This window comes from Peromyscus californicus, unplaced genomic scaffold, assembly GCF_007827085.1.
Source record: "Peromyscus californicus insignis strain IS unplaced genomic scaffold, ASM782708v3 Scaffold_19__1_contigs__length_69161282, whole genome shotgun sequence".
Lineage (NCBI taxonomy): Eukaryota > Metazoa > Chordata > Mammalia > Rodentia > Cricetidae > Peromyscus > Peromyscus californicus.
In genome coordinates this window covers 7,520,310-7,545,798 of record NW_026294491.1, presented here as the reverse complement: position 1 = coordinate 7,545,798, position 25,489 = coordinate 7,520,310, and the positions used below count along the sequence as shown (strand labels likewise).

The window sequence follows — 25,489 nt, the reverse complement described above, 5'->3', positions numbered from 1 at the left end:
CATCCTGGACTATACATCGAGTTGGAGGCCAGTGTAGACTACAGGAGACACTGTCTCAAAATACCAAAACAACTATAAAAAAAATAGTACTTAGGGCTGGAAAGATGGCTCATAGGTTAAGAGTCAGTACAGTTCTTGCAAAGAACCTAGGTTCATTCCCAGCACCCATGTAGAGCAGCTCACAAATTCCCCAGCACTCGGGAGGCAGAGGCAGGCAGATCTCTGTGAGCTCAAGGCCAGCCTGGTCTACAAAGCGAGTTCCAGGAAAGGCGCAAAGCTACACAGAGAAACCCTGTCTGGGAAAACAAAAAAAAACAAAAAACAAATTCCTGTAACTCCAGCTCCAAGGGATTCAATTCCCTCTCCATACGTACCTGCACTCACAGTCAAATACAGACACAGTCATGTACACACACGCAGCCACATACACACACAGTCACATACTCACACACACACACAGCCACATACACACACACAGTCACATACACACAGTCACATACACATAAACATAATTTTTAAAATCTAAGAAAACAAAAAGTGTTTGATTTTCAAACACAGTGATATCCATTCAATAGAAGGCTGGGATCGCCATCAAACCAACCCTAAAAAAGACAAAACTGGCCATTCCTCTTACCGATATTCATCCGCTCCGCTTGTTGATTGATATATTTCACCTTTTCAGTGTAGATGTTTTTATAACCATTTATAAATGAGAGGTATGATTTGGGAGTCACATGGGCTCTTCGGCGGTATCTGAAAATGGAATATAAAAATAGCCCCCTCAGTCACTCTCCTGTCTCTCTGTGAAGTGCCCCAGATGTGACACCCACTCTGACAGCTATGGGCAGTACCTGGCATCCCATAGGGCCATGGGAAAACACCAGACACATCTGTCTGTGGCTTTGCCCTCACCGGGTCCTTGACCTGACTCCTTCCTGCCCTACTCTGGCCTGGTGTTTCAGCACATGGGAAGCTGAGAGAAGGAGGCTGCATAACCCCATGAGGGCTTGTGAAGATTAAATAAATTAGCATTCAGGAGCATGCTCTGTCAACAGGAAGTTTCTGGACAGATTGGGGGAGTGTGGGGATGATGCCGGTGTGTGCTGTAACTCCTTTTCACTTAGCTGTTGTTGGCTGCTCATTACAAGACCAGTCTCTCCCCTGTCTAACTGAATTGTTCTTGAAGTCCAAACAGCCACACTGGACTCAGGGTTCAGCTCGCTGTGAGCTTTATGCTTCAGTCATTATAATAACCACAGAAATAAACAAAAGGGGTGATTGACATCAGAGAAACTCAGGTCCCAGTCTAGACTCCGAGTCTAGACTCTACAGTCTTACAGTTTTCCCTTAAAGGATCGCCTTTGGAGTTCTGAGGGTTTTTAACATTTTCAAAGTTTCTTTTGATTGTTTTGTTTTTGTCTTTTATCTGTTTGCTAAGAACGGACAGGTATGTAACTATTGCTAGAGCATTTTGTGAAAACATTCACTTTGTAAAATCATTTTGTAGAAACCATTCCTCAACGTAAGAAAATGGGAAAAGTTTGAAGGCCATAGCACAATTTCCAAAACTTAAGAAATACATTTTGTGGTCGTGTGAAAAATAAAAAGAAATTGATGTTGCCGGATGATAGAAAAGGAAGCAATAACGTCGGCCTAACTGTGAGGATTCGTGCCCACTAACTCCAGAGAGGCTGAGAAACACCTAGAATCAGTTAAGAGGGATGGTCTGGGCATGGTCCTAGCAAAAAGAAGGGGTCGGCATAAGCAAACCCTTCAAGGCACGGACATCCCTCAGAGGTCCCAGGACCACCCAGACTCTGCACGGAAAAACAGGCAAAGCTTTTCAAGCGGGTTCTGCGCCTCGCAAAGCCCACCCACTCACCCAAAGCAGGGAGCTCAATACTCTGCAGGCCCTTGGAGACCCTCCTTTCATCCTCCCTGGCGTCCTTACCCATCGGCTCCCATGCATTGTGGGGCAAGGAGACCCTACGGTTTTGTGGGCAGCTTGCTCAGAAGGAGCAAACCATGGCTGTTCTTACTGGGTGGTTCTTCTGCACCCAATTAAAGTCCTGTTTCATAATTAATTGCCAGAAAAGCTTTGCTAAGACTCGGCTATGCAAATGCCAAACCTAAAATGTTCCCTCAACATAAGGCAATAAAGAAACTTAAAAACAGTGTCCTTCTTTAATCAGAATAAATAATGCATTGGGATAAGCAGCTCATTTGAACCATTTATAAGGAATTATTTAGGTCATTTACAAAACAAAATTAAGCAAATGAAACTGTGATTCATTAAGCATCTGCTACTTGGAGTCCTGGAGGGTAAAGAGGTATTTAAAAGTATGGCCCCTAGTTAATTTTTAAATCTCATTTATCTGGCATCTTTTTATTATTTAATCACCAGGAAATCAATGCAAAAAAAAAATGCTGTGTGGCTAGACCTGTGCAAAAAAAAAAAAAAAAATTCAGGCTATGCAGAGTCATTTACTGGTTGTTACATTTAATTCCTCTTTGGAGAGAACTCTGTGGTTCCAGTTAATCTCACATACCTTTGGAAATAATTCTCACAGCTCTCGGAAACCATGTCGTGAAAGAGTCCCATGGTTTCCACAACCTGCCTCTTGATCTCAGTGGAGCAGACAATGTTATAATCCAAAAGGAAGTAGGAGGCTACGGCGATCAGAGCCTCCTTGGGCCAGCGGCTGAACCAGTCCATGGTGCAGCCGGAAATCAAGCCCGGGAACTTCAGGGAGCGGGCCCGGAACTTCTCACCAACCTGTGGAGAGCAAGGTCAGAAGACATGAGAAATACAGAGGGAGCCTGAAGGCCCGCTGGAGAGAGGGACATGTTCACACCCTGGGCCAGCAGTGTGATGCTGAAGGTTAAAAACCACCGGCTTGGGCTGCAGCAGAATACCAAGTCAGTGTTTAGCTGAAGGAAGGTGCGGTATTCATCTCTTCCCTGTCCTGGGAAAATGGCTGCCATACTGGGTTCAAGTCTAGGAACTACCTTCTAAGAGGAACATGATAAACTGACAATGGGGTGGGGGGAGAGGGGGGCTGGACCCTGGAGAGAGCACAAATGTGACAGCCCTGAGTGGAAAGAAGATCTTCTAAACCCTCCCTTTGGCTGTCTATTCAAACAATGGACTCCGAGAAATTAGAACACCCCTAGGATGTCATGCTCTGTGAAAGAAAAGGCTGAAGCCCAGAGTCAGTTAGAGGGGGAGCTTGTCTCCAGGAAGGGAGAGAGAGAGAGAGAGAGAGAGAGAGAGAGAGAGAGAGAGAGAGAGAGAGAGAGACTGGAGCCCAGATAATGACAGTTGGCAGGACCACACCTCGACAGAACCGCTTAGCTACCCCAGCTCTTGCCTTCTATCTAAATTCAAACCTCAGGACAGGACCCAGAAGATGGATGGGCAGTGAAGGGGCATGTCCCTGGGCCCCTTTGTTCTTCCTGCCAATGTTGACCACACTGAACCAATTTTCCTTTTCTGTTTTTCACTATTAATTTGTCTCTTGAATGGACTCATTGAGTACCAGTGGCCAAGGCTGGCCTCTTGAGCTGTCCAGGCCATAGGCTCTGACCCTAACAGGTCCAGTAACACAGGCAGCTTAAGGAAGAGGTGGCCCCTCTGGGGATGCAGTTAGACAGAGACAGAGACCTCCTCCAAGTGTCTGAGAAGGAGAGGAAGGAACTGGGCTCATTTTACAAGGCGGGAGCAGAGAAAAAGCCCAGAGAGAGAAAACTCAATTGTATAGAGAAGAGTTCAGACATCAGGCTGTCTCCACCCTACAGAGGAATGAGACCCTCTGAAGCAGAGCAGAGCCATACATGAAAACATCCCATGAGGATAAAAACGTCCTACATGTATGCTTTCCAGCAGTGTTTCCCAGTATGGTAGCCACTGGCTCCACGTGGCCAGTGAACACTGGAAATGGGGCTGCCGGGCCCCAGGAACTGGGTCTTTATTTTTACATAATTTTAACTAATTAAAATTCAAGTAACCACGTGGGGCAAATAGCTGCTAGATTGGCAAGCATGGTGTTCTAGAGATACTCAAAGGTGAAAAATCCATCGAGAATATTCTAGATGTTATGTTCATATTGGAGATACAGATGGGCAGGACTGTATCACTAAATTCTTCACAATTCAAATAATCTATGTCTCTTGTTAATCTGTGAACTGGTAAGCTATACAGTAGCCTCAAATAACTCCTATACTCTTAAATGGCGGCACTGGTGATGAGCTTTGGGTCCAGGGAGCGTGTGGTGCTAGGAAAGAATTCATTTTAGTTTCATGACAGGAAGGCTAGTTTCTGATCAAGCAGCTCATCAGAGAAGGTCGCCTGCCTGATTCCGTCTACATGAAGAATGGAGACTCACCGGGGAAAAGCAGAGGACGACATGTAAATTCCTCCTGGATCTGCTGATGAAGTACTCATACAGGTTGTCAAAGGTGGGAGGGTGACGAGGCAGCTCCCTCTTCATCACCGACACCAGGCCCTGGGTGATTTCATCCATCTCGTCTCGGGCAAACAAATTGGAGATCTTTGAGGAGCATACAAGAAAGTGAGAAAGTGATGTGTATTTTAAGTAATTAATAATTTCCCACTGCTGTAAGTTTGGTTAGTCACCCTCCCTCCCTCCCTCCCTCCCTCCCTCTCTCCGTCTCTCTGTCTCTCTGTCTGTCTGTCTCTCTCTCTCTCTCTCTCTCTCTCTCTCTCTCTCTCTCTCTGACACACACACACACACACACACACACACACCACCACCACCACCACCACCACCACCGCCACCACCACCACCACCACCTCTCCCTTTCTGCTGCTCCTCGGCCACATGCCAAGTTTGCCAGACATCATCAAGAGCACGACTCTTTTATTGAGCACAGTAATCAAGAGCAGTTCACAGTGCTCCCCCCCTTAAGAAGCTGTCACCCTAAGAACGGTCCCCCCTCCACCCTTCCAATCAAGTATCTAGTGATTGGCAGGTCTTTTCAACTCTGCTCTCAAGACATTGTACTTAGCCCCATTGAGCATCAGCAATCACCAATGTTCTGGCCGGAGTCAACAGTGGCAGGCCTGAGCCTGAGAAGGGAGTGCTTAGAGGGCTTCCCAATTGGCTGGTGTCTGGGAACGTGGCTTTGGGGATATCTCTTCCATTACTAATTGATAAGGTGTTTCCCCTGAGTTTAAACTATTCATGCAAGCACCGCCAATATATGGTAAAGGCCTGCTTTTCTCCTGGGAGTCCAGACAGGTGTGGATGGCTCTAACAAGATCTTCCGACTCGGAATCCCCACACAGGCTTTCCTGAGTGGAAACATCGTGTAAACAGCATGGGGTACACATACCAACACCTCTTCCTAAAGGGGCAGCATGTTTTATATGGCCCCTCAGGCAAGCATAGGACACCTGGACATTGGTTCCTCAAGGCTACACATGGAGTGTGTGTGTGTGTTTACATGTGTGGGGGGGTGTTCACATGTGTGTGTGGGTGCCCAATATATGTGCTGGTGTGCATGCCCACGCATGTGGAGGCCAGAGGACAATCTCAGTTCATTCTTCAGACACCGTCCACCTTGATTTTTGAGACATGGTCTCTCACTGATTTAGAACTCACAAAGTAGGCTAGGCTATGCTGGCTGGCCAGGGAGCCCCAGGGATGTCCCCCATCTTCATCTCCCCAGCAGGGGGATTCCAAGAACTCACCACCATGCATGGGTTCTGGGGAATCAACCTCAAGCAAGCATTTTCCTGACCAAACCGTCTCCACAGTACAGGATGGCTCCTACTTACGACCCAGTTGGGTATACGTCCTATAAATCTCAGCCATTAGTACAACTATGTGCTGAGTGCTGGCGACCTTCTAACGAAGTACTAAAGGTGGGTGGCCATGGGAAACAGTAATGCAAGAACCCACCCCACCCACTTCCAGCAAACAGAATTCATTCAGCCATTCTCCACTCCCAACTGGTACATAGGTGGAACAATAAAATGAGGCATAGGACCAAGCTGAAGATAAAAGATAGGCCAGGAACTGTATTTAAGAGGCAATAAAACATACAAAAAAATATGGAGGTAGGCAGCATGCATTTCACACAAATACAAGAATAAAATGAAATAACCCACAACATCGTGTGTGCCTAAATCTCATTTCTCAAGTCAAGAATGTATGCAAAACAGTCTCGCATTTGTAAAGTTCCTGTTCTTCCTACACAAATGGAATTTGGATTTAAGGGCTGGGGAGACGGTTCAGGTGGGAAAGCGCTTACCTTGCAAGCATGCAGACTTAAATTCAGTCTCCAGGAACCCACATTTTAAAAACTAACAAAAGCCAGGTGTGACATAATCCAAGTCCTGGGGCCCTGAGTCTGAGCCCAGTACCTATGTGAAAAGCCATGCGTAGTGGCACATGTCTGCCATGCAAGCCCTGGGGAGATGGAGACAGACAGACCCCGGGGCTCACTGGCCAGCCAGAGTCCCAGGCACACCAGAAATCTCTTGCCTGAAACAAACGAATGAATGAAAGGTGGATAGTGACTGAGGAATGACAGCCAGGGATGTCTTGGAATTTCCACATGCAAATTCACACATGTGCATACACACACACACACACACACACACACACACACACACACACGCACATGCACACAAACACGCACTCGAATGCGTGCGCGCGCACACACACGCGCACACACACACGCACATGCACACAAACACGCACTCGAACGCGTGCACACACACACACACGTACACTACATACTCTCTCACTGTGAGCTGCCCCTCTCCGAGACCCACCTCCCCCGAGGACAGCAAGTTATTAAGGTATTCCAGGAACGCCTCATCTTTTATCTCATTGTCCGTAAAGATGAAGGTGATGCCTTTGCCTTCAGCTCCAGCGACTTTGTACAAATTCTTCAAGTCTTCTATTAGATTGGTCACATTGTAAGACCTAGAAGAGAGGCAGTAGATGACTTTTCAAAGGTTTTAATGAAGCTGGAGACATGGCTCCGCCGTTATGAGTGCTCGCTGCTCCAGCTGAGGACCCGTTTAGTTCCCAGCTCCCACACTGGGTAGCTCAAACGTGCCTGTAACTCCAGTTCCAGGCCTCTGTGGGCACCGCACACATGCCTTGAGCATACAGATGAGTAGGCACACACATACACATAAACTTAAAAGTAACATGTTAACATATATAGTCATGGTTTATCTCAAGAGACAGTAATAAACCATGATAATTAGAGCAAATATCTGCACTGACTCCAACACATGCTGAGTAATGGTGTCTGCCAGAAAACGCGGGGAGCCGAGATAAAGAACTAAGGGTTGCCGTTCAAAACAAGCATGTTCTCTACATCTCAAGAACAGAGAAGTGGAGAATTTAACAGAAGTGACCCAGAAATCAGAACGGGAAAGGAAAATGAATATGAACCCTATCCAACCATCCTAATCAACAGATATTGTCCAAGTGAATATACATCTTAGATCCAAAACTAATCTGAAGTCTGGATGAGTTTGGTTTGGGGGGTGGGGAAGTGGCAATAAATTAGGAATAAAATTAGTGGCAAATTAGATATCGCAGCCATGTGCACAGCTCACTAAGTGGCTAGATACAGAGAACGCCTACAGATACATTATGCAATTTGGCCTAAGTAATTGAAATACTGTAATGAGGAGGTTACTGATTATGAATATGGAAGATCCTGGGCTTTTTCCTATCCTCCCCCCCCCCCCCCCCCCGTTTCCTGGTAGATATAAGTGCCACAGGCAGTGGTTTCAATATATAATAATACAGCAGGCCTTCCTGAAGTGTTGTATCTAAAGGGTAAACTGATGACAAGGACAGTGAAGAAATGTCATGTGAAGAGGGTATCACAGTGCACGTGACAAGGCCACCTACTGGGATCACAGATTCAGATATATCCAGGATTCTGGCTCAGTGCCAACAAGGGAAGATGTGCTGGGGCTGGAGTCTCTACCAGATGGAAAGAGTGCACAGCCCACTTAAGGAGAGAGCCACGGCGCAGCCAGCCACTGGAAGGTAGACTCCACGATCCTACTTAAGGAGAGAGCCACGGCTCAGCCAGCCACTGGAAGGTAGACTCGTGATCCCACTTATGGAGAGAGCCACGGATCAGCCAGCCACTGGAAGGTAGACTCCACGATCCCACTTAAAGAGAGAGCCACGGCTCAGCCAGCCACTGGAAGGTAGACTCCACGACCCCACTTAAAGAGAGAGCCACGGCTCAGCCAGCCACTGGAAGGTAGATGCCACGATCCCACTTAAAGAGAGAGCCATGGCACAGCCAGCCACTGGAAGGTAGACTCCGTGATGGCAGCTTTTCCAATTATCTCAAGAGAAATCAGCAGTATATCTTTTAAGATGTTAAACCTTCCAATTTTTAAGTTTTTAAAGTTTCAACTGATTTCTATTAACACATTTTTACTAATTTCTATTTAACACAGTTTGTGCTCTTTACTTACTGACAATTTCATACATGAGTCACTGTATTCACATTGTGTCCACCTCTCTCTCCCCATCTCCTCCCATGTCCTCTCCTCATGCTCTTTCAAGTTTTATCTCTTTTGCTACAACCATTATTCTCTCTCTCTCTCTTTCTCTCTCTCTCTCCCTCCCTCCCTCCCTCTCCCCCCCTACACACACACACACACACACACACACACACACACACACACACACACACGACCTGCCATTTAGTGTTACTCTTACATACATGTTTCAGGCTGACCACTATAACCTATCAGGAGGTCCATCCCTGGTGAAAACGGATTCTCTCTCTCCCAGCAGCCATTGATTGCCTATAGGTCCTCATCTACGGATAGGGTCTTATGAAACGTCCCCCATCCATGCTGGCATGTTGACTGGTGCCGTTGTTAGGCAGGTCTTTGGATGGTGGTGTACTTCATCCACAATCTGTGTGTATCCCCTTATCTATGAAATTCTACTTAGAAAGAGGGGGCCAGACAGATGGCTCAGTGGTAAGGGTACCTGCTATCAAGCCTGATGACTTCAATTCAACCCCTCAAGACCCACATGGTGAGAGAACACTTTGGCATGCCCACACACAGACACACATGCACACAAAATAAATAATAAAAATTCAAGAAAAAGAAATCGAGGTAAATCAATACACCTGAGCGCTATGTTTTTAAACACAAACATTGAACTACAGGATGACACGTCATTGAGTTTTAGCCCATCTTACCTGGTTAATGTGATCTGAAATATTTGGTACCCAGCAATAAAAGAGGCCAGTCTCGAAAGACTTTGTTTCCCTGAGCCGCCGACACCCACCAGCAATGCATTACCACAGGATGTTCGGATGATCCGAGAGATCTAGTTTTGAAAGAAGAGTGTTCATGAGAAAAATGGGTGCAAATGTCTACATTTTCTTGCACTCACGGGGCCAAAGTCCGACCACGTGTTTCTAGACTACCTTAGACTCTTTCCTAACAAAGCTGTGTCCTGGATTTTGTTGTTGTTGTTGTTGTTGTTGTTTTAACATGTTGTGTTGTTTTATTTAACTCAATTTCTTTTTTTTTTTTTTTTTTTTGTGTGTGTGTGTGTGTGTGTGTGTGTGTGTGTGTGTGGAGGGGGTACCCCCAGAGGTCAGAAGAAGGTGCTGGATCCTCTGGAGCTGGAGTTACAGATGGTTATGAGCCACCAACATGGATGCTTGAAGCTAAAATCAGGTCCTCTGCAAAAGCAGCGGGTGTTTTCAGCTACTGAGCTGTCTCCAGCCCCTTCAGTGTCCTCTGCCCACCTATATTTGAGTCATGAAAAAGAACAGGTTGATTTTACTCTCTTCTGTTTCATAACTTCTTTCTGTGTGTTTATGTGCACATGTCATTACCTATTTTTTTAAGATTTATTTTTATTTGTGTGGGGGCAGTGCACATGTTGTACAGGTACCCAAGGAGGCCAAAGAGGATATCGGATCTGCTGGAGCTGGAGTTCAAGGCAGTTGTGAGCTACCCAATGTGGGTCATAGGAACCAAACCCCAGTCCTCTGGAAGAACAGCAAGTGCTCTTAGCCTCTGGGCTATCTCTCCAACCCTTATTTAATTTCCTTGAGACTTCGTGGCTGATGAGGATACACAAAGTGTAAGGAAGGGCTAAAGCTGATTGTGTATTGTCCATGTCGCCTGTTACAATGAATCATACAGACACCTAGCTACAAGGTACACTGGCTTTACCATCTCTTTTCACAAAGTATCAAAATTCTTGGATTAGCAAGAGTAAAGGAGACACTTTTGGGAAAAGCCTGTGGGAGCTAGCCCTCCACCTGGTGTGACCTTTCTGTGACTGGTTTCTGCAGTAAGGATAACAGGCAAATGGAGGCTCGGGGCTTACAGAGGTCATGCAGACACTGAAGGGAAAAAAAGCCATCTTTTAGTCTTTTATTTTAATGTCATCAATGAGGAAGAACGTCGATGGATCACTGAATCCATTATTATCCATAAATGTATCTGTTTTAGAAGATTTTATTTATTTTATTTTATATTTGTACATGTTTTGTCTGCCTGTTTGTCTCTATACCACATGTATGCAGTGCCCAAGGAGACCAGAAGAGGTCGACATAGAGCCCCTGAAACTGGAGTTACTGATGGTTGTGAGATACTGTGTGGGTGCTGGGAACTGGACCCAGCTCCTCTGGAAGAGCTGCCAGTGATCTCAACCACTGAGCCATCTCTCCAACTCCTAAAAGTAACTAATTTTTTTTAAAACATATGATATATCTAGATGGCAAATCAGTAATGACACTTTGGTTATGCATGGATTACATTACATTTTGAAATATATTCATCACTTATGGTTGTTTTTGCACCTAGATGAGGCTCTCAAGGCCCCCATATCATTGTCATGGTGGGAGTTTAGTAACTAATGTGTTGAATGCATTGTGTGGAAATCCTGAGACATTAAGAATTCCACCCACTTTGAGGCTGTATCCCTACATGATGTCATCACTGCTGGGAAGAATTCCTTTGCCATCATCCAATTATGTAAGGGAAGAACCTGTTTGGCAGCTTTCCATCAACCGATCACACCAAGCTACCTCTAAATAGCTCCTTTCCCCATCAGTCCTGCACCTGTCTTCCCCTGTCAGTCCTGTGCACCTGTCTTTCCCTTCCCCATCAGTCCTGTGCACCTGTCTTTCCCTTCCCCATCAGTCCTGTGCACCTGTCATTCCCTTCCCCATCAGTCCTGTGCACCTGTCTTTCCCTGTCAGTCCTGTGCACCTGTCTTCCCCTGTCAGTCCTGTGTACCTGTCTTTCCCTTCCCCATCAGTCCTGTGCACCTGTCATTCCCTTCCCCATCAGTCCTGTGCACCTGTCTTTCCCTGTCAGTCCTGTGCACCTGTCTTCCCCTGTCAGTCCTGTGCACCTGTCTTTCCCTTCCCCATCAGTCTTGTGCACCTGTCTTTCCCTTCCCCATCAGTCCTGTGCACCTGTCTTTCCCTTCCCCATCAGTCCTGTGCACCTGTCTTTACCCATCAGTCTGGGTTTGAAGCCAGTCTGGTCTACAGAGCGAGTTCCAAGACAGTCAGGGCTGCACAGAGAAACCCTGTCTCAAAATAAATAAAAGAGTCCTTGCTGTGCAATCATGGGGACTTGACTTCAAATCCCAGAACCCATGTAAAAAGCTAGGAATGATCACACAGGCCAGGCACTATGAGGTAGAGACAGGAGGATCACCAGAGACAGTTGGCTGCCAGAGATCCAGGTTCAGTGAGAGATCCTGTGTCAAGGAAATAAAGTGGAGCGTGACAGAGCAGGGGCCCCGACACCTTCCTCTGGCCTCCCTGTGGGCATGGGCACACACGCTTGCACACACAATAATTAAGCATAATTCCAAGGAGGGGCATTTCTTCCCAAGCTGTTCAAGCTTCGTCCGAGAATGGGGAGCACTGGGAATCAGAATGCCAGAAGCCCTGGGCACAAAATCCAACTGCCACATATGAGTGGGCTCAAGGAGTTCTTAATCATCCACTGTTTTCAGAAACAGGGAGCTGACTCAGCCATGGCTACTCTTCTCAGGGCTACCTGGTAGAATGGATGCTCTCACGGTACATTTACCTAAGAAACTAAGTTTGAACAACATTCACAGATACCAGGAAGTAGTCAACAGCACCTTAATTAGGTGAGTCATTGCATCTTTAAAAAACACCAGGTCAAGAGACGTCCCTCTGATGATCTCATTGAACTGCCTCTGGTAAGACTGCAGTTTTTCACACAGAAAATCGAAGCTTGGCACCTATAGGAGGGAAAAAAATAATATTTAAGACCCAAATTTTTTGATGTAGCAAGTATTTTTTCTCTGTTTTTAGTCTGCGATTTAGTAGTTTAGCTTTTTGAAAACACACAGAAATTTTACACTGTTTATGTGACCAAGTCCACAACGTTGTTGCCGTGAAGCAAAGCCTTACCTACTGTGTTTTACACATCGGTCTTTTTTTTTTTTTTTTTTTTTTTTTTTTTTTTGGTTTTTCGAGACAGGGTTTCTCTGTGTAGCTTTGCGCCTTTCCTGGATCTCATTCTGTAGACCAGGCTGGCCTCGAACTCACAGAGATCCGCCTGGCTCTGCCTCCCGAGTGCTGGGATTAAAGGCGTGCGCCACCACCGCCCGGCTCACATCGGTCTTTTGCTCCACACACACTTTATAATTATGTTGATATGTGATCTTCTCCCCTCCCCCAAATTCACTTGCAATCTTGTTTTCGTTTTATTAAATCTACCTCTTTTTACTTTTTTTAAATTTATGTGTATGTGTGTTCCTGAAGGAGTTTTGTAAACCATATGTATGCAGAGGCTCTTGGAGGCCAGAGGTATCACCTCCTCTGGAACTGGAGCTACAGGGAGCAGTAAACTGTCATGTGGGTGCTGGGGACTGAACCCAGCTCCTCTGCAAGAGCAGGACGTGTTTTCAACTGCTGAGCCATCATCTCTCCAGCCCCAGAGCTATCTATTAATGCAGGAAAATGGCATGTCTCTGTCTAAATCACTAAAGTTTTATCACGCCAGTTCCTCAATATTTTATCAAGGGACTGAGAATGTTGGACCAAACATTTTCAAAGTGACCTTTTCCATCTTGGGACGGCTGACCTAGGCTGGACAAACTTCTCTAAGGGCTAAAATAGATATTTTAGTCTCGTGATCCTTACCATTTCTATTGCGATTACTCCACTCTGCTCTTGCAAAACAGTCACAGACAAAGCACATACAAGTGTACATGACTATGTTTCAATAAAACTTTATCTAGGAACTTTGAAACTTGAATTCCATATAGCTTACATGGTGTTTGTTCTTTATCTGTCTGTCTATCCATCAATCCATATTTTATATATATATATATCAATTTAATACCCACGAGTATATTTAGTGCCGCCTGTGTGTGCATGGGTGTTGGACCGTCTCCTAGAACATAGGTAGCCTCTCAGGGCCTTGAAGAAAAGTGACCCTCCCTCTTCCAACAGCCATCAACAGTCAATGGCTCCTTAGCTGACACAGAACTCCATGAGCTCCTCCCCCAACCTTGCTGAGAAAAAAAAAAAAAAATTTTTTTTAAAACCTCTGAGAGATGAAAATAAGTACCAATTCATAGATTTTAGGCACTTCAAACATCGTGTCTTCAGGCTCGTCACCAGTGGGCTCAGGCATGTCCCGGAGAAAATCCACAAAGTATGGTTCGGCGGCAATCATCGACGCGACCTCAGGGCTGATGTTCTCCTCAACGGCCCGAATGAGTTGGACATTGAACCACTGTTCATCTTCAGGCGTTATAAACCTGAAAGGACAGGGCACTGAAAAGAAGACAGACAGACGAGAGAAGCAACCTCTCTACCCAAGCCTGCACCTCCCTCTCCTCACGACAGGAAACACTACGCCCTATGTTCAGAGAAGGGCATAGCCCCATTGCTTAGGTGAAGCCAACGGGCCGCTACGATTTCCGGGGCAAGTGAGGAGCAGGCACGTGACCCTCACCGTGTCGGACCCACAGTGCCATAGAGGGAAGACAGAAGAGCTGCTAACATCTGTAGGGCTCTACCTGTGTGTCAGGATGATGCCCCCAGTTCATGAGCCTGGTGGCATCGCCTACATCTCTCAGATGAGGAAACTGTAGCTCAGAGAGACGACAGAACGTTAATGGGGGGATATGAGATTTCATCCACACCATGATCGCTGTTTTTAGAAAAGACATAGCTGAAATTCACCACTGGACTGTATCAGCCCTCTGGTGGTGTATCACGGCCCCTGAGGAGGAGCTGCTGCAGCAGTAGGGGGCGAACCGGCAGAGGACTTTCCTCAAGTGACAGGCAAGTGAGAAGCGCCACTGATAATGTTCAAGCCTCGTTGGAGACTGACACACAGGCCAAGGAGATGGCTCAGTGGGCAAAGGGCTGCGGCACAAACATGGAGACCTGAGTTTGGATAGCCAACACCTTGGTAAAAGCCAGGGGCAGTAGCATACCCCTTGTCGCCCTGGCTCTAGGAAGGCAGAGGCGGGAGGAGCCATGGAGCTCTCTGGCAGGTCGTCTAGCTGACTTAGTGAGGTATGGATTCAGTGAGAGAGCTTGCCTCAAAAACAAAGTGGAGAGGAGTTAAAAGTAGACACCAGGCCTCCATGAGCATGTGTACACATGCAAACACACACACACACACACACACACACACACACACACACACACACACACAATTTGAGACAATAATCCTTATCCATGGCTCTGAGTAGGTAATGCAAGCATCAATCTAGAAGTTTAGATTAATTAGGCCTAGCTTCTCACGTCACGTGTGTAAACGTCAGGGCCGCAGTGCACACCTGTCTGCAATCACTCTGTTACACTCGTGCTTGAAGAGTGACATGAGAATGGGGATCGAGTCACACTCTTCAGCTTTTATGGTTAACATCCCTTGCCAAATTCTGGAAAGATCGCGAAGGTTGAAGATGTAATGGAATTTGGAAGGTGTCGGCAGCATCTTTACCTGGAGATGAGAAACAAGGTTAATACTCGCAATTTAATTCTCAGATTAAAAAAAATTAAGAGTAGCAATAGTAGATTTTTCAAGACTAGCAATAGTCTTCTTGGCTATTCTATCTCATACACCCTATTTTAATATTTTTCTTCACTTCTATTTTTTTATGTGTTTGCTTGCATGTAGGTCTGTGTACCACAGGCATGCAGTGCCCAGTGAGGCCAGAAGAGGGCATCGGATTCCCCAGGACTGGAGTTACAGATGGTTGTGAGCCAACATGTGGGTGCTTCGAACTAAATCCAGGTCCTCTGCAAGGGCAGCCAGTGCTCTTAACCATCTCCCCAGCTCCCATCACATTTCCTGTTTAAGAATGGACCTGGTGAGTAAATACATAAAACCAAGTTCATATTTTTGTCACAGCATTGACAGCAAAAAAAAAAAAAGTCATAAATAAGCAACATAAAAATTTTAAAGCCAGGAGTCCTTAAAACAGGATGGATTCTAGAATAATGCATAAGAGACAGCCTCCAACGCCTGGTGTTCTGCCACTGGTCAGCCTCAAACAAGCCCCTTCCCCATGAATTCCCACGAACCACACAAACCAGCCGTGGGGAAGACCGTGCCTAACAATGGCTGACCTTACTAGTGTGTATGGATGAGTGAACGGACAAATCCACAGGCACTCAGGTAAAGACATAGCTATGTAGACATGAAAAGCGATCACAACAAAAACTGAACATGAACTGGTGATCTTGCAGGTAAGAAGAATGACTATTCACATTTAGTTGCTTGCGTGTGGTTTATGGACGTGTAGTTGTTGCTGTGTGGGCAGGTGCATGTACACATGCATGTGCATGTGTGTAGAAGCCAGAGGCTGATATCAGGCATCTTTCCTCTATCATTCTCCACCTTATATTTTGACAGTGTCTCCCACTGGGCTTGGAGGTTGAAGATTTCGCAGGACTAGATGGCCAGCGAGCCCCTACGGTCCCACTGTCTCTGCCTCCCAGAACTAGGCTTACAGGCATGTGTTACCACATTTGTCTTTTTATATGGATGCTCAGGTTCCCAATTTGGGTCCCCATGCTTGTACAACATGCAATTTACTGACTAAGCTGTCTCTGCACCCCCAAGCATCTTCTGCGGATTGCTCTGATTAAATCAGATGGTCCCAAACAAACTATCCCACACAACTAACTCACTAAATCCTAGTGTTAGTACCTGTTCACAGATTAGCCTCTTTCTGTATTGAAAATATACCCTATGGCGTTTGTTGGGGTATTTTTTAAGACTTAGTTGTTTTTTTTTTAATTTTATGTGTACAAGTGTTTTGTCTCCATGTATATCTGTGTACTGTGTGTGTACAGCGCCTCTAGAGGCCAGAAGAGGGCATCAGATTTTCCGTAACTGGAGTCAGCAGACAGTTGTGAGCCACCATGTGGGTGCTGGGAACAGAACCTGGGTCCTCTGTTAGAGCAATGCAGTTACCTTGGTCCACTGCCACAGCACTCGGCCCACTGAGACTAAATTACCAACCATATCACATATTTCAGGTTTGAACTTTCTACACGGATTGAAGTATCCACAGCCAATAATTCCTGGGGACAAAATAAGAGGGAAGGCACACAGTTTTTGAAAAGGGACACAGGGCACATGTTTATTCTAATAAATAAGTCATTACAAGATTAAGTCAGAAGTCCCAGCTGTCCTAAGTGGCAGTGGGTTATGTACCGACTCATACTTAATCCTCCCAACAGCCTTCCATAGCTGGGTCCTTTGTCTACATGTGTTTTATTTTGTGCTTTGGCATGAGATGGGGCCCAATTTTAATGGTTTTCCCATAAAAATGACTGGCTGTTTCTGCTTCTGTTGAAACTCCTCCCCTTGCGCTTCTGATTCCCAGTGCCTGCCACATCAAGCAATCATGACAATCTATTTCAAAATTTTCCAGAGTACATGTTATGGATGCCAAGTTTGGTACCAACAATCAGTTTCATTAACATTTCCAAGTACTAGTTATTACTGTTAACTTTGTGGGCTTGTGTGAAGATTTGCCACTCCTCAACCCAGATCTCCCTGATCACCCATGTGAGGACAAAACACAGAGCTTCCTTTACCACGTGCGCACTTGTGTGTATATGTGTGTGTGTGTGTGTGTGTGTGTGTGTGTGTGTGTGTGTGTGTGTGTGAGAGAGAGAGAGAGAGAGAGAGAGAGAGAGAGAGAGAGAGAGAGAGAGAGAGAGTGTGTCCCCAGGCCAGAGGACAACCTCAGCTGTTGTTCCTGAGAACCCATATACCTTTTCTAAGACAGACTCTCTCACTGGCTTGGTGCTTGCCAAAACAGGTAGGTTGGCTGTCCAGCAAACCCTAGAATACTCCTGCCTCTACCTCTCTGACACAGGGACTACAAGTGTGTGTCGTCACATGTGGTTTTTTTTAATGGGGTTCTGAGGGACTAAACTCAGGTCCTCTGACTCGCATGGCCAAGATTTTACCAACTAAGCCACCTCCTCACCCCTCCCTCACTTCTTATGCCACCATCTACAAGGTTCTTTCTAAGTATCTTTGAGTCCTAGAACAGGCTATCAACACCAGTCATCTTAATGTTGGTATTTATATATTCATTTCAGATACTTCGTCCCCATTCCAGACAGACATTTTAGCTCTTAAGTAAGTTTTTGCATGGTTTATATCCATTATGTGATGCAATAAAAAAAATTCAGCATCTATAGTACCCGTACCAAAAATCTTGTCTATAGAGGTATTTGAAGGCAGCGTGCAATTAAACACAGTGAATTGTCTTTTTAGGCGCTGTGGGATATCATTCCGCCCCCCTCCTGGATGAATCATGGCCGCTATGAGCTGTACATCGACGATGGTGGTGAAGTCTCCAGGCTTGTCCAAGCTATACATCCCCTCCATTTCCATCATCTGCCGCACAATCTCGTTAGTTATCTGAAATTTCATACAGCAACATCTTTAAACATATCGCTAATTCTCAACAACTCCTAAAAAACATAGGACAGATGAGATTATCAGAAAACATTCAACTCCTTCCGTGGAAGTGTGTTTATGACTCTGGCCATCCCCTTCCGGGCAACCTGAATGAAATGATACCAACAGCTGGTGTGAGTCCAGGGTGCCCTTCACTAGACTGATAAAACAAATTTCCCAGTAAGTTTAGGTGGGTAGAAGGTTGGGAAATACTTGGTTCACTTGGCAACAGCACCCAGAGTTACAAGTTGGACTACAGACACCTCCGGCACTCACTTAGACACTTCATATCAGAATGGAAAGTGGTCTCAACCCTGAGCCTCTGACACTATGAACTGTTCAACATTTTGGTTCAGAGGCAGCTCTGACTCTGTTAATGTGTCTTCCTTCTCCTCTTGCCTTGGTTCCCGAGGCATGATTCTTTCCAGACTCCTCTGATGACTCTGGATCACTCCCTAGCCATGCTTTACCCACCCACCCACCCCCACTCTCACATTTAACTGCTTTCCAGGGCTCCCCCTTCCTTCTCACAATTCCAGCCACACCATCAGAACGCCACATCCTGAAGAATCTCAAAGCTGTTACTCTTGCTTTAGCTTCCCTTCTATCCTCCAACTCTGTGTATTCAAATTCCTTTGGGGTATCTCCAAAGGGACTGCACATAAGCACTCCCAAAAGAACAGTCTTTCATCCAACCAGTATTCAACTACTGTGTGCCAGGCTCTCTTTATACACACACAAAAATCCATCTTCATGAAGCATGCATTCTTGTGGGAGACAAAATGCACAAGTGTATGCTTATGTGCAAATAAAATAGTGTACTATAAATGTTTCCGAGAAAATAAAGCAGGGAAATGAAATACGAGGCTCCCGGGAGGAGTGTCTCAATATGGAGAACAGCATGGTTCCTAACGGGTTGAATATAGGGCAGCTGACTCCTGAGGTACACAAGACTCATTGCCAAACAAGTTTGGGATTTTCTAAGTCTGACTAGACACCCCTAGATGAACAACTGAGTTTAGAACTCTACAGACAATAGAGGCAGGCCAGAGCTAAACATGCCTCCACCTCTGAGAACAGCTGAAGTCCCTCAGCCCAGAAGCAGAACAGAAGATTTGCAGAACTACACGAGGACTGCTGTCAGGGTGGGCACAGAGCTTCTGGTGGATCCTACAGCAAGGGGGCATAAAGAGTGGGAGCAGGGACAAAGGGCCAGGCCTGGTGGACTCAAGCTAGATGGAGCTCATGAGGCAGTGCATGTCACTGGGAGTGAATTGGGAACACGCCGGATGCTGGCCATAACAGGAAGGTCCTCTAACAGGGAATGACTTGGGTTGACCGATGATGGCAACTGAGACGTCTCCATGGTCTACAGTTGGATGGGTGGAGGAGATGTGGTGCTTTGTCAGCTTGACTGGAATTGTTAGTAGCTAAGTAGGTGGTCATTGGAGAGGGAGAGCAAGGGTGAGACCTAGGGCAAGGCCGAAGCAGAGAGGACAGGAAGGGCATGAAGTCAAGATGCCAAGTAGACATGAGGAGTCCCACCAAACCACAGATGGGTTCAAAAAGGAGACGTCAAAAGGGCTGAGAACTATTATTAGGCTTAATGTGCAGGTGGTTGATTTAATGGAAAACACTGGGCTGGAAGGAGGCTTAGCAGCTGACTGTGCCTCTTTCCCTGGGACCCCATTTCAATTCCCGGTACCCACCTTGCATGACGCACCATCTCCCGCAACTCCAGCTCCAAGGGAGCTGCGTACCAGCTACATAAAGTTCCTTAGGCATACCTGATCTCCCCATTCATTGATCACAGGCATATTAATGTCATCAATAAACACAGTCATCTTCCTCCCTCCTGGGGGCCCATAGGTGCTTCCCATTCTCTTATCCACGTAGCTTTCGATTGTTCTCTAGAGAAAAGGAGACGATCTGTCACATGCACTGGATTTCAATCCTTAAAACTAACCATGTTTTCAAAGCAGAATATAATTCACTACCAGAACCGGTTCAGTTCAAGCGTAATTATTAGATACGCATCACTTGAGTGTTTCAAAACAAGAGACGGGAATGTGAACCATCAATATACTAAAACTGGCACACTCCCAAGTTCAGCCTCTGATTCAACATTAAGCCAAAATACACTGCTTGGCTTCTAATTCAGTCACACGGGAACAAACTTAGGTCTGGAGAGGTGTCCTTAAAGAGTACCTAAAGAGTGCTCACTGCTCTGGCAGGGGACCAGATTTGGTTCACAGCGCCCACATGGCAGCTCACACATGCCAGTTCTAGGAGATCTGGCACCCGCTTCTTGCCTCTTCAGGCTCCTGCATGCATACAGTGTATATAAACTCGCGCACACACACATACACACCCACACCTACAAATAAAAATAAATAAGTCTTAAAAAAAAGGGGGGGGGCAAATTTAGCCAACGCCAACTGCTAAAGACGTGTCTGGGAAAACACAGAGAGCACCCTCACTGTACTGAAACCACCACTTTAAAGTTTTAGCATGCTTATTACACAGCAAATGAGGGGTTCTACCTGAAACATCATTGGCTCTGTGGCAGAGGAGAAGTTCAGACTCTTGGATAGCTGAACTTCAGGGTCATATTTCTTCAGGTAGCCCTTCACCATTACAGTTTTCGCAGTCCCCTGCTCTCCCGTGAGCAGAACAGCCTGCAATTGTGGAAGAACTGTGCTGAAAGGTGCCACACTGTGTTTAGTACCTCAGCCATATGGTAGTACCTTATGGCTCTACCTCCTATGACTTGCCATTCCATGAGCCGATGCTATGCATTTTTTTAAATTATTTTCTACAATCACACCTACACTCGGCTCACTCCCAGGGAAACTAAAAATTCGAGTGAAAAGCACACACAGCGATATTGAGGTGCTGGAAGAGAAGACGGTTGCCTATTCGCATACCCACTGGGGTACAGAAGCGAGTCTGAAAGGCAACACCCTCGTTCCTCATCAGCTCGGGGGAGACAGAAAGGAAGACCACTCTGGAGCCTGGAACCACTGTCAGAAGGGCCCTCCTCCAGCGACACCCTGTCTGGGCCCATGTGTTGGGATTTATGTTTTCTCTCTGTGGTACGTGAGAGGCAATGTGTTTCTTACATGGTTTGGGACCACCTAAGAGTTCACCACGCTTACTTTATGTTGTTTTGCAATAGTGTCTATCAAAAAACTGGTCCTAATGTTGTCAACGTTTGGAACCAAGATGGACGAATACTCCGGAATGCTGTCCGTTGGATAGTAGTACGGCTGAAGTCTCTTGTTCCAGTGTTCCCAATCACCTACATGGCGGGTGGAATTTCATCTTAATCAAAACGTGGCCTTTGATGGTTAGGTAAAGCTATAGATTATATGCACACACACACCACACAAGCACAGTAAACACGTCACTGGCTGAGGTTATCTCCCAGCCCATCAGTGGTAATTTATATCTTTTTATGTTTTTAACCTCTGGTACCACTAATAACAGCTTTATCACTTTTATTGATCTTTACAAAGAACCATCTTTTGGTTCCGTCTTTTTTTTTTTTCTAGTTTCTATCTCATTGATTTATTTTCATCATTGTTCACTCTTTTGTTCACTTTGGGGTTAATTGAAACCTTTATTCTTTTGAGATATAGACATAGCATGCTACAAAGTCTCCCTGTTCTGAATGTTTTACAGTCTACAGTATGGCGGTGAATGTTTCTTTGCTCTTGAAAAGGAGATACACACGGCTGGTTTGAGAGTGGACTGTCAGGTAGGTACAAAAGCAAGGAACCTGTGCCTGCCTGTCTACCGCCTAGCACCTCCTCAGTGCCTCGGCTAGTGCGATGTCACCACTGCCTGTGGGTCTGTCTTTCCGTTTCGACTCTTTTCTGGCTCTTCCTCTCTGTGCATTAGCCTCTGCTGTGGGACTCCATCTTGAACCCCCTAACCTAGCGGCCTCCTCCCGATCAATCTCTTCCTGTTCCGATGAGCCTGGCAGTTCCCTCACACCTGCTAGAAGCCTCCTTCTCTCATGACTTGGCTCTCTTTCTGCCTTTGCTTGTTATCTAAATGACTGTTCCACACACTGAGTCCAACTTGCTGATGTTAGAGGCCAAACCCAGACTGTAACCCCATCTGGCCTGGAAGCAGAGACTTCTAGACCTAAGAAAACAGCTCTCCAAAAGTACTGATGTCCGGTGATGACGAGAATAGACACACACACACACACACACACACACACACACACACACACACACATATACAGATGCATACACACACTATACACACCCACATTCACACACAGAGAGAGGCACATGAATACATACACACACATAAAAATATGTATACACACATATACAGAGACAAACACACACACACACACACACACACACACACACACGGATGAGCTAATAACGAACTGAGCCCTTTATGAGCACAAAGTATGTAATGCATTAGTTACTTCATGGGCACAGATGCTGGGGCATACAAATTTCATCAACACTAACCATTTAGAATGTGAAGACTAGAGAGGGCCCATGAGATGGCTCAGCACCAGGCTGACAGTCGGAGCTCAGTCCCCAGAACCACAGATGGGAGGAGAGGACCAACTCTCACGAGATGTCTTCTGACCTCTACACTTGTACTTGTCTCAGTCCTTCCAAGAAGGCCCTTCCAAACACAGATACGCGGCCCTTCCAAACACAGATGCGCGGCCCTTCCAAACACAGATGCGCGGCCCTTCCAAACACAGATGTGTGCCCTTCCAAACACAGATGTGCAGCCCCTCCAAACACAGATGTGTGGCCCTTCCAAACACAGATGCGCGGCCCTTCCAAACACAGATGTGTGCCCTTCCAAACACAGATGTGTGGCCCTTCCAAACACAGATGCGCGGCCCTTCCAAACACAGATGCGTGCCCTTCCAAACACAGATGTGTGGCCCTTCCAAACACAGATGTGTGCCCTTCCAAACACAGATGTGTGGCCCTTCCAAACACAGATGCGTGCCCTTCCAAACACAGATGTGTGGCCCTTCCAAACACAGATGCGCGGCCCTTCCAAACACAGATGTGTGGCCCTTCCAAACACAGATGCGCGGCCCTTCCAAACACAGATGCGTGGCCCTTCCAAACACAGATGTGTGGCCCTTCCAAACACAGATGTGTGGCCCTTCCAAACACAGATACGCGGCCCTTCCAAACACAGATGTGTGGCCCTTCCAAACACAGATGCGCGGCCCTTCCAAACACAGATGTGTGGCCCTTCCAAACACAGATGCGCGGCCCTTCCAAACACAGATGCGTGCCCTTCCAAACACAGATGCGTGGCCCTTCCAAACACAGATGTGTGGCCCTTCCAAACACAGATGTGTGGCCCTTCCAAACACAGATACGCGGCCCTTCCAAACACAGATGTGTGGCCCTTCCAAACACAGATGCGCGGCCCTTCCAAACACAGATGTGTGGCCCTTCCAAACACAGATGCGCGGCCCTTCCAAACACAGATGCGTGCCCTTCCAAACACAGATGTGTGGCCCTTCCAAACACAGATGCGCGGCCCTTCCAAACACAGATGCGCGGCCCTTCCAAACACAGATGCGCGGCCCTTCCAAACACAGATGTGCGGCCCCTTCCCGGTGGTGAGGCTCTCTCACCCTCCAAGGTGCCTGGGTAAATCAGAAGCTCTTCCTTCAGCCCTCTGAGTGTCGGGTGGGTGCAGCTGCCCCGCGGCCGCTTTGGAAAGAGACCTAGGAAATCCTTTTTCTTAAAGAGACTGAGAAGCAGCCCTCTGATTACTAGTTCCACCTCCCCGCTGTTTCCCCTTCCCGGGCCCTCTGGAGGTTCTGGAGATGGACAGCAAATTGCTTCTCAACCAGGAGTTAGCTGCGTCCCGCATGCTAAATCAAACGCTTCGTATCTTCAGCTTCCTTGCTATCACAATGCTGGCTTCCCTCCTGTTCTATTTATCCTTTTGAGTTTATGCATTCAACACAAAAATACCTTTGCTGCTCTGGAGGTTTGGGGAGAAAGCAGAGGTAAATACAGGAAGCAAGGGGGGAGGGTTTATCGTGTTTTTGTTCTCTAAGGGGCTTAGAAGAATCGAAGCCTGGTTCTGGACAAAAGCGTCAGGTTGAAGGGTATTTGTTTAAAGGAAAGGGGAGCTGGGCCTGGGCTACACAGAAGCATGGCCCCGCCTACTCCCTTCTCTCTATTCATTCTGACACTGGCAACAGACAGTCTGTGGGGCTCATCAACGGTGAGTGTTTCTGCGTTGCTCCCTAAGCACTGGGAAGCAGGTGATGTGCCAGGAATTGCTTCTCAAAGCAGATTTTACTTAGACCACTCCAAGTGAAGAAGTCAGGAGGGTCCCAGCCTCCAGCACAGACAGCCAATATAGAAAATCCCATCTCTGACATATCTTCACAATGGTATCCATTGTTATATTCCTAGTTGGCTTAGTTCTCAACTCTTAGAAATTTATATTTTAGAGTCATCTTGTTTGACCCATAATTTACCATTATCAGAAACGTAGAATTCATACATGGTCTGATTGGTGCCCTTGGGTATATCTGGCAGGTCTAACTTGCTTCCGTGACTGCGTAAAAAGACTTCGAGTTTTTCTCTGCTCTCCAGTTCTAAAAGGGCCCCCAAACTCCACATGAGGCCAAACACAAACAGCTTATGGAGATGCTCCATGGATGAGATGCCACCTTCTTCTTTGGAGGGAATTAAACCTTCCAGGAGATTGAGAGACTGCAAGAGATTTCAAATAAGATCTTTTTTATTTTTATTTTTTCAATTTTAAAATGTTCGGGTTAAAATACTTGAAAACAGAAAATCAAAAGCAGGAGGGGGAGGGAAAAGAAAACAGAAATATCTCGAGACACTGCCTGATGCCCTCTTGATAGTCCCCAGCGCTAGAAGGACAATTAAGGCTTCAGACAGGCTGTGCAACCAACAGAAATGATGTGAGCCGGGAACCTGCAGGTGTGGGTTTTACCTCACTCCCCCACCACACCCCCACACCCCCACACCCTCACACCCCCACACCCCCGCTCCTGCCACTGAACCTCACTTTCCCAATCTGAAAAGGCAGAAGCTCCCCTCTAAATGTGTCCAAAGGTTGCTTCTGGTTCCAGAGTTAGACTACTAGATTTAAAATTCATCCTTCCTCCTCTGGGAATTCAACTTCTCAGAGCCCTCCTACCCACTCACAAAAAGATCCTCAAGCCCCCTCCCCGCCCCCACCCCACCCCACCCCACCCCGGACTTGCTCTTCTAGATGCCTGCGAGTGGCGCCCGAGCTGGAAGCAGTGGAGGCACGGAACAGGCAGAGTCTTACTTGCACAATGTAGTTACACTCCAGGAGCTGCATTTTGGGGTTGAGGTTGAGTTTCATGAATGTGTACGTGTCTTCAAAGGCCTTGTCGTAGAGACCCAAGAACATAGTGGCTTCCTGCTGCGTGCGCTTCTTCAACCACGCCTGGGGTCAAAGAACGGTGTCTGT

The 25,489-nt window shown here is 46.5% G+C and overlaps 1 protein-coding gene across 1 annotated transcript in view; it reads right to left on the bottom strand.

The window, feature by feature from the left end:
* The window catches only part of Dnah8 (dynein axonemal heavy chain 8), a 227,096-nt gene that overhangs the window by 102,600 nt on the left and 99,007 nt on the right, over positions 1 to 25,489 (bottom strand). The window contains exons 48-62 of the mRNA XM_052744492.1: positions 25,325 to 25,465; positions 24,498 to 24,735; positions 21,151 to 21,293; positions 20,536 to 20,670; positions 19,780 to 19,902; positions 17,740 to 17,953; positions 16,487 to 16,596; positions 14,844 to 15,007; positions 13,619 to 13,811; positions 12,159 to 12,281; positions 9,232 to 9,362; positions 6,803 to 6,956; positions 4,386 to 4,550; positions 2,550 to 2,776; positions 635 to 753 (exon numbers count right to left, since the gene is read on the bottom strand). Of these exons, the coding sequence (XP_052600452.1) occupies positions 635 to 753; positions 2,550 to 2,776; positions 4,386 to 4,550; positions 6,803 to 6,956; positions 9,232 to 9,362; positions 12,159 to 12,281; positions 13,619 to 13,811; positions 14,844 to 15,007; positions 16,487 to 16,596; positions 17,740 to 17,953; positions 19,780 to 19,902; positions 20,536 to 20,670; positions 21,151 to 21,293; positions 24,498 to 24,735; positions 25,325 to 25,465 (2,380 nt within the window). The remainder of the gene's footprint in view (positions 1 to 634; positions 754 to 2,549; positions 2,777 to 4,385; positions 4,551 to 6,802; positions 6,957 to 9,231; positions 9,363 to 12,158; positions 12,282 to 13,618; positions 13,812 to 14,843; positions 15,008 to 16,486; positions 16,597 to 17,739; positions 17,954 to 19,779; positions 19,903 to 20,535; positions 20,671 to 21,150; positions 21,294 to 24,497; positions 24,736 to 25,324; positions 25,466 to 25,489) is intronic.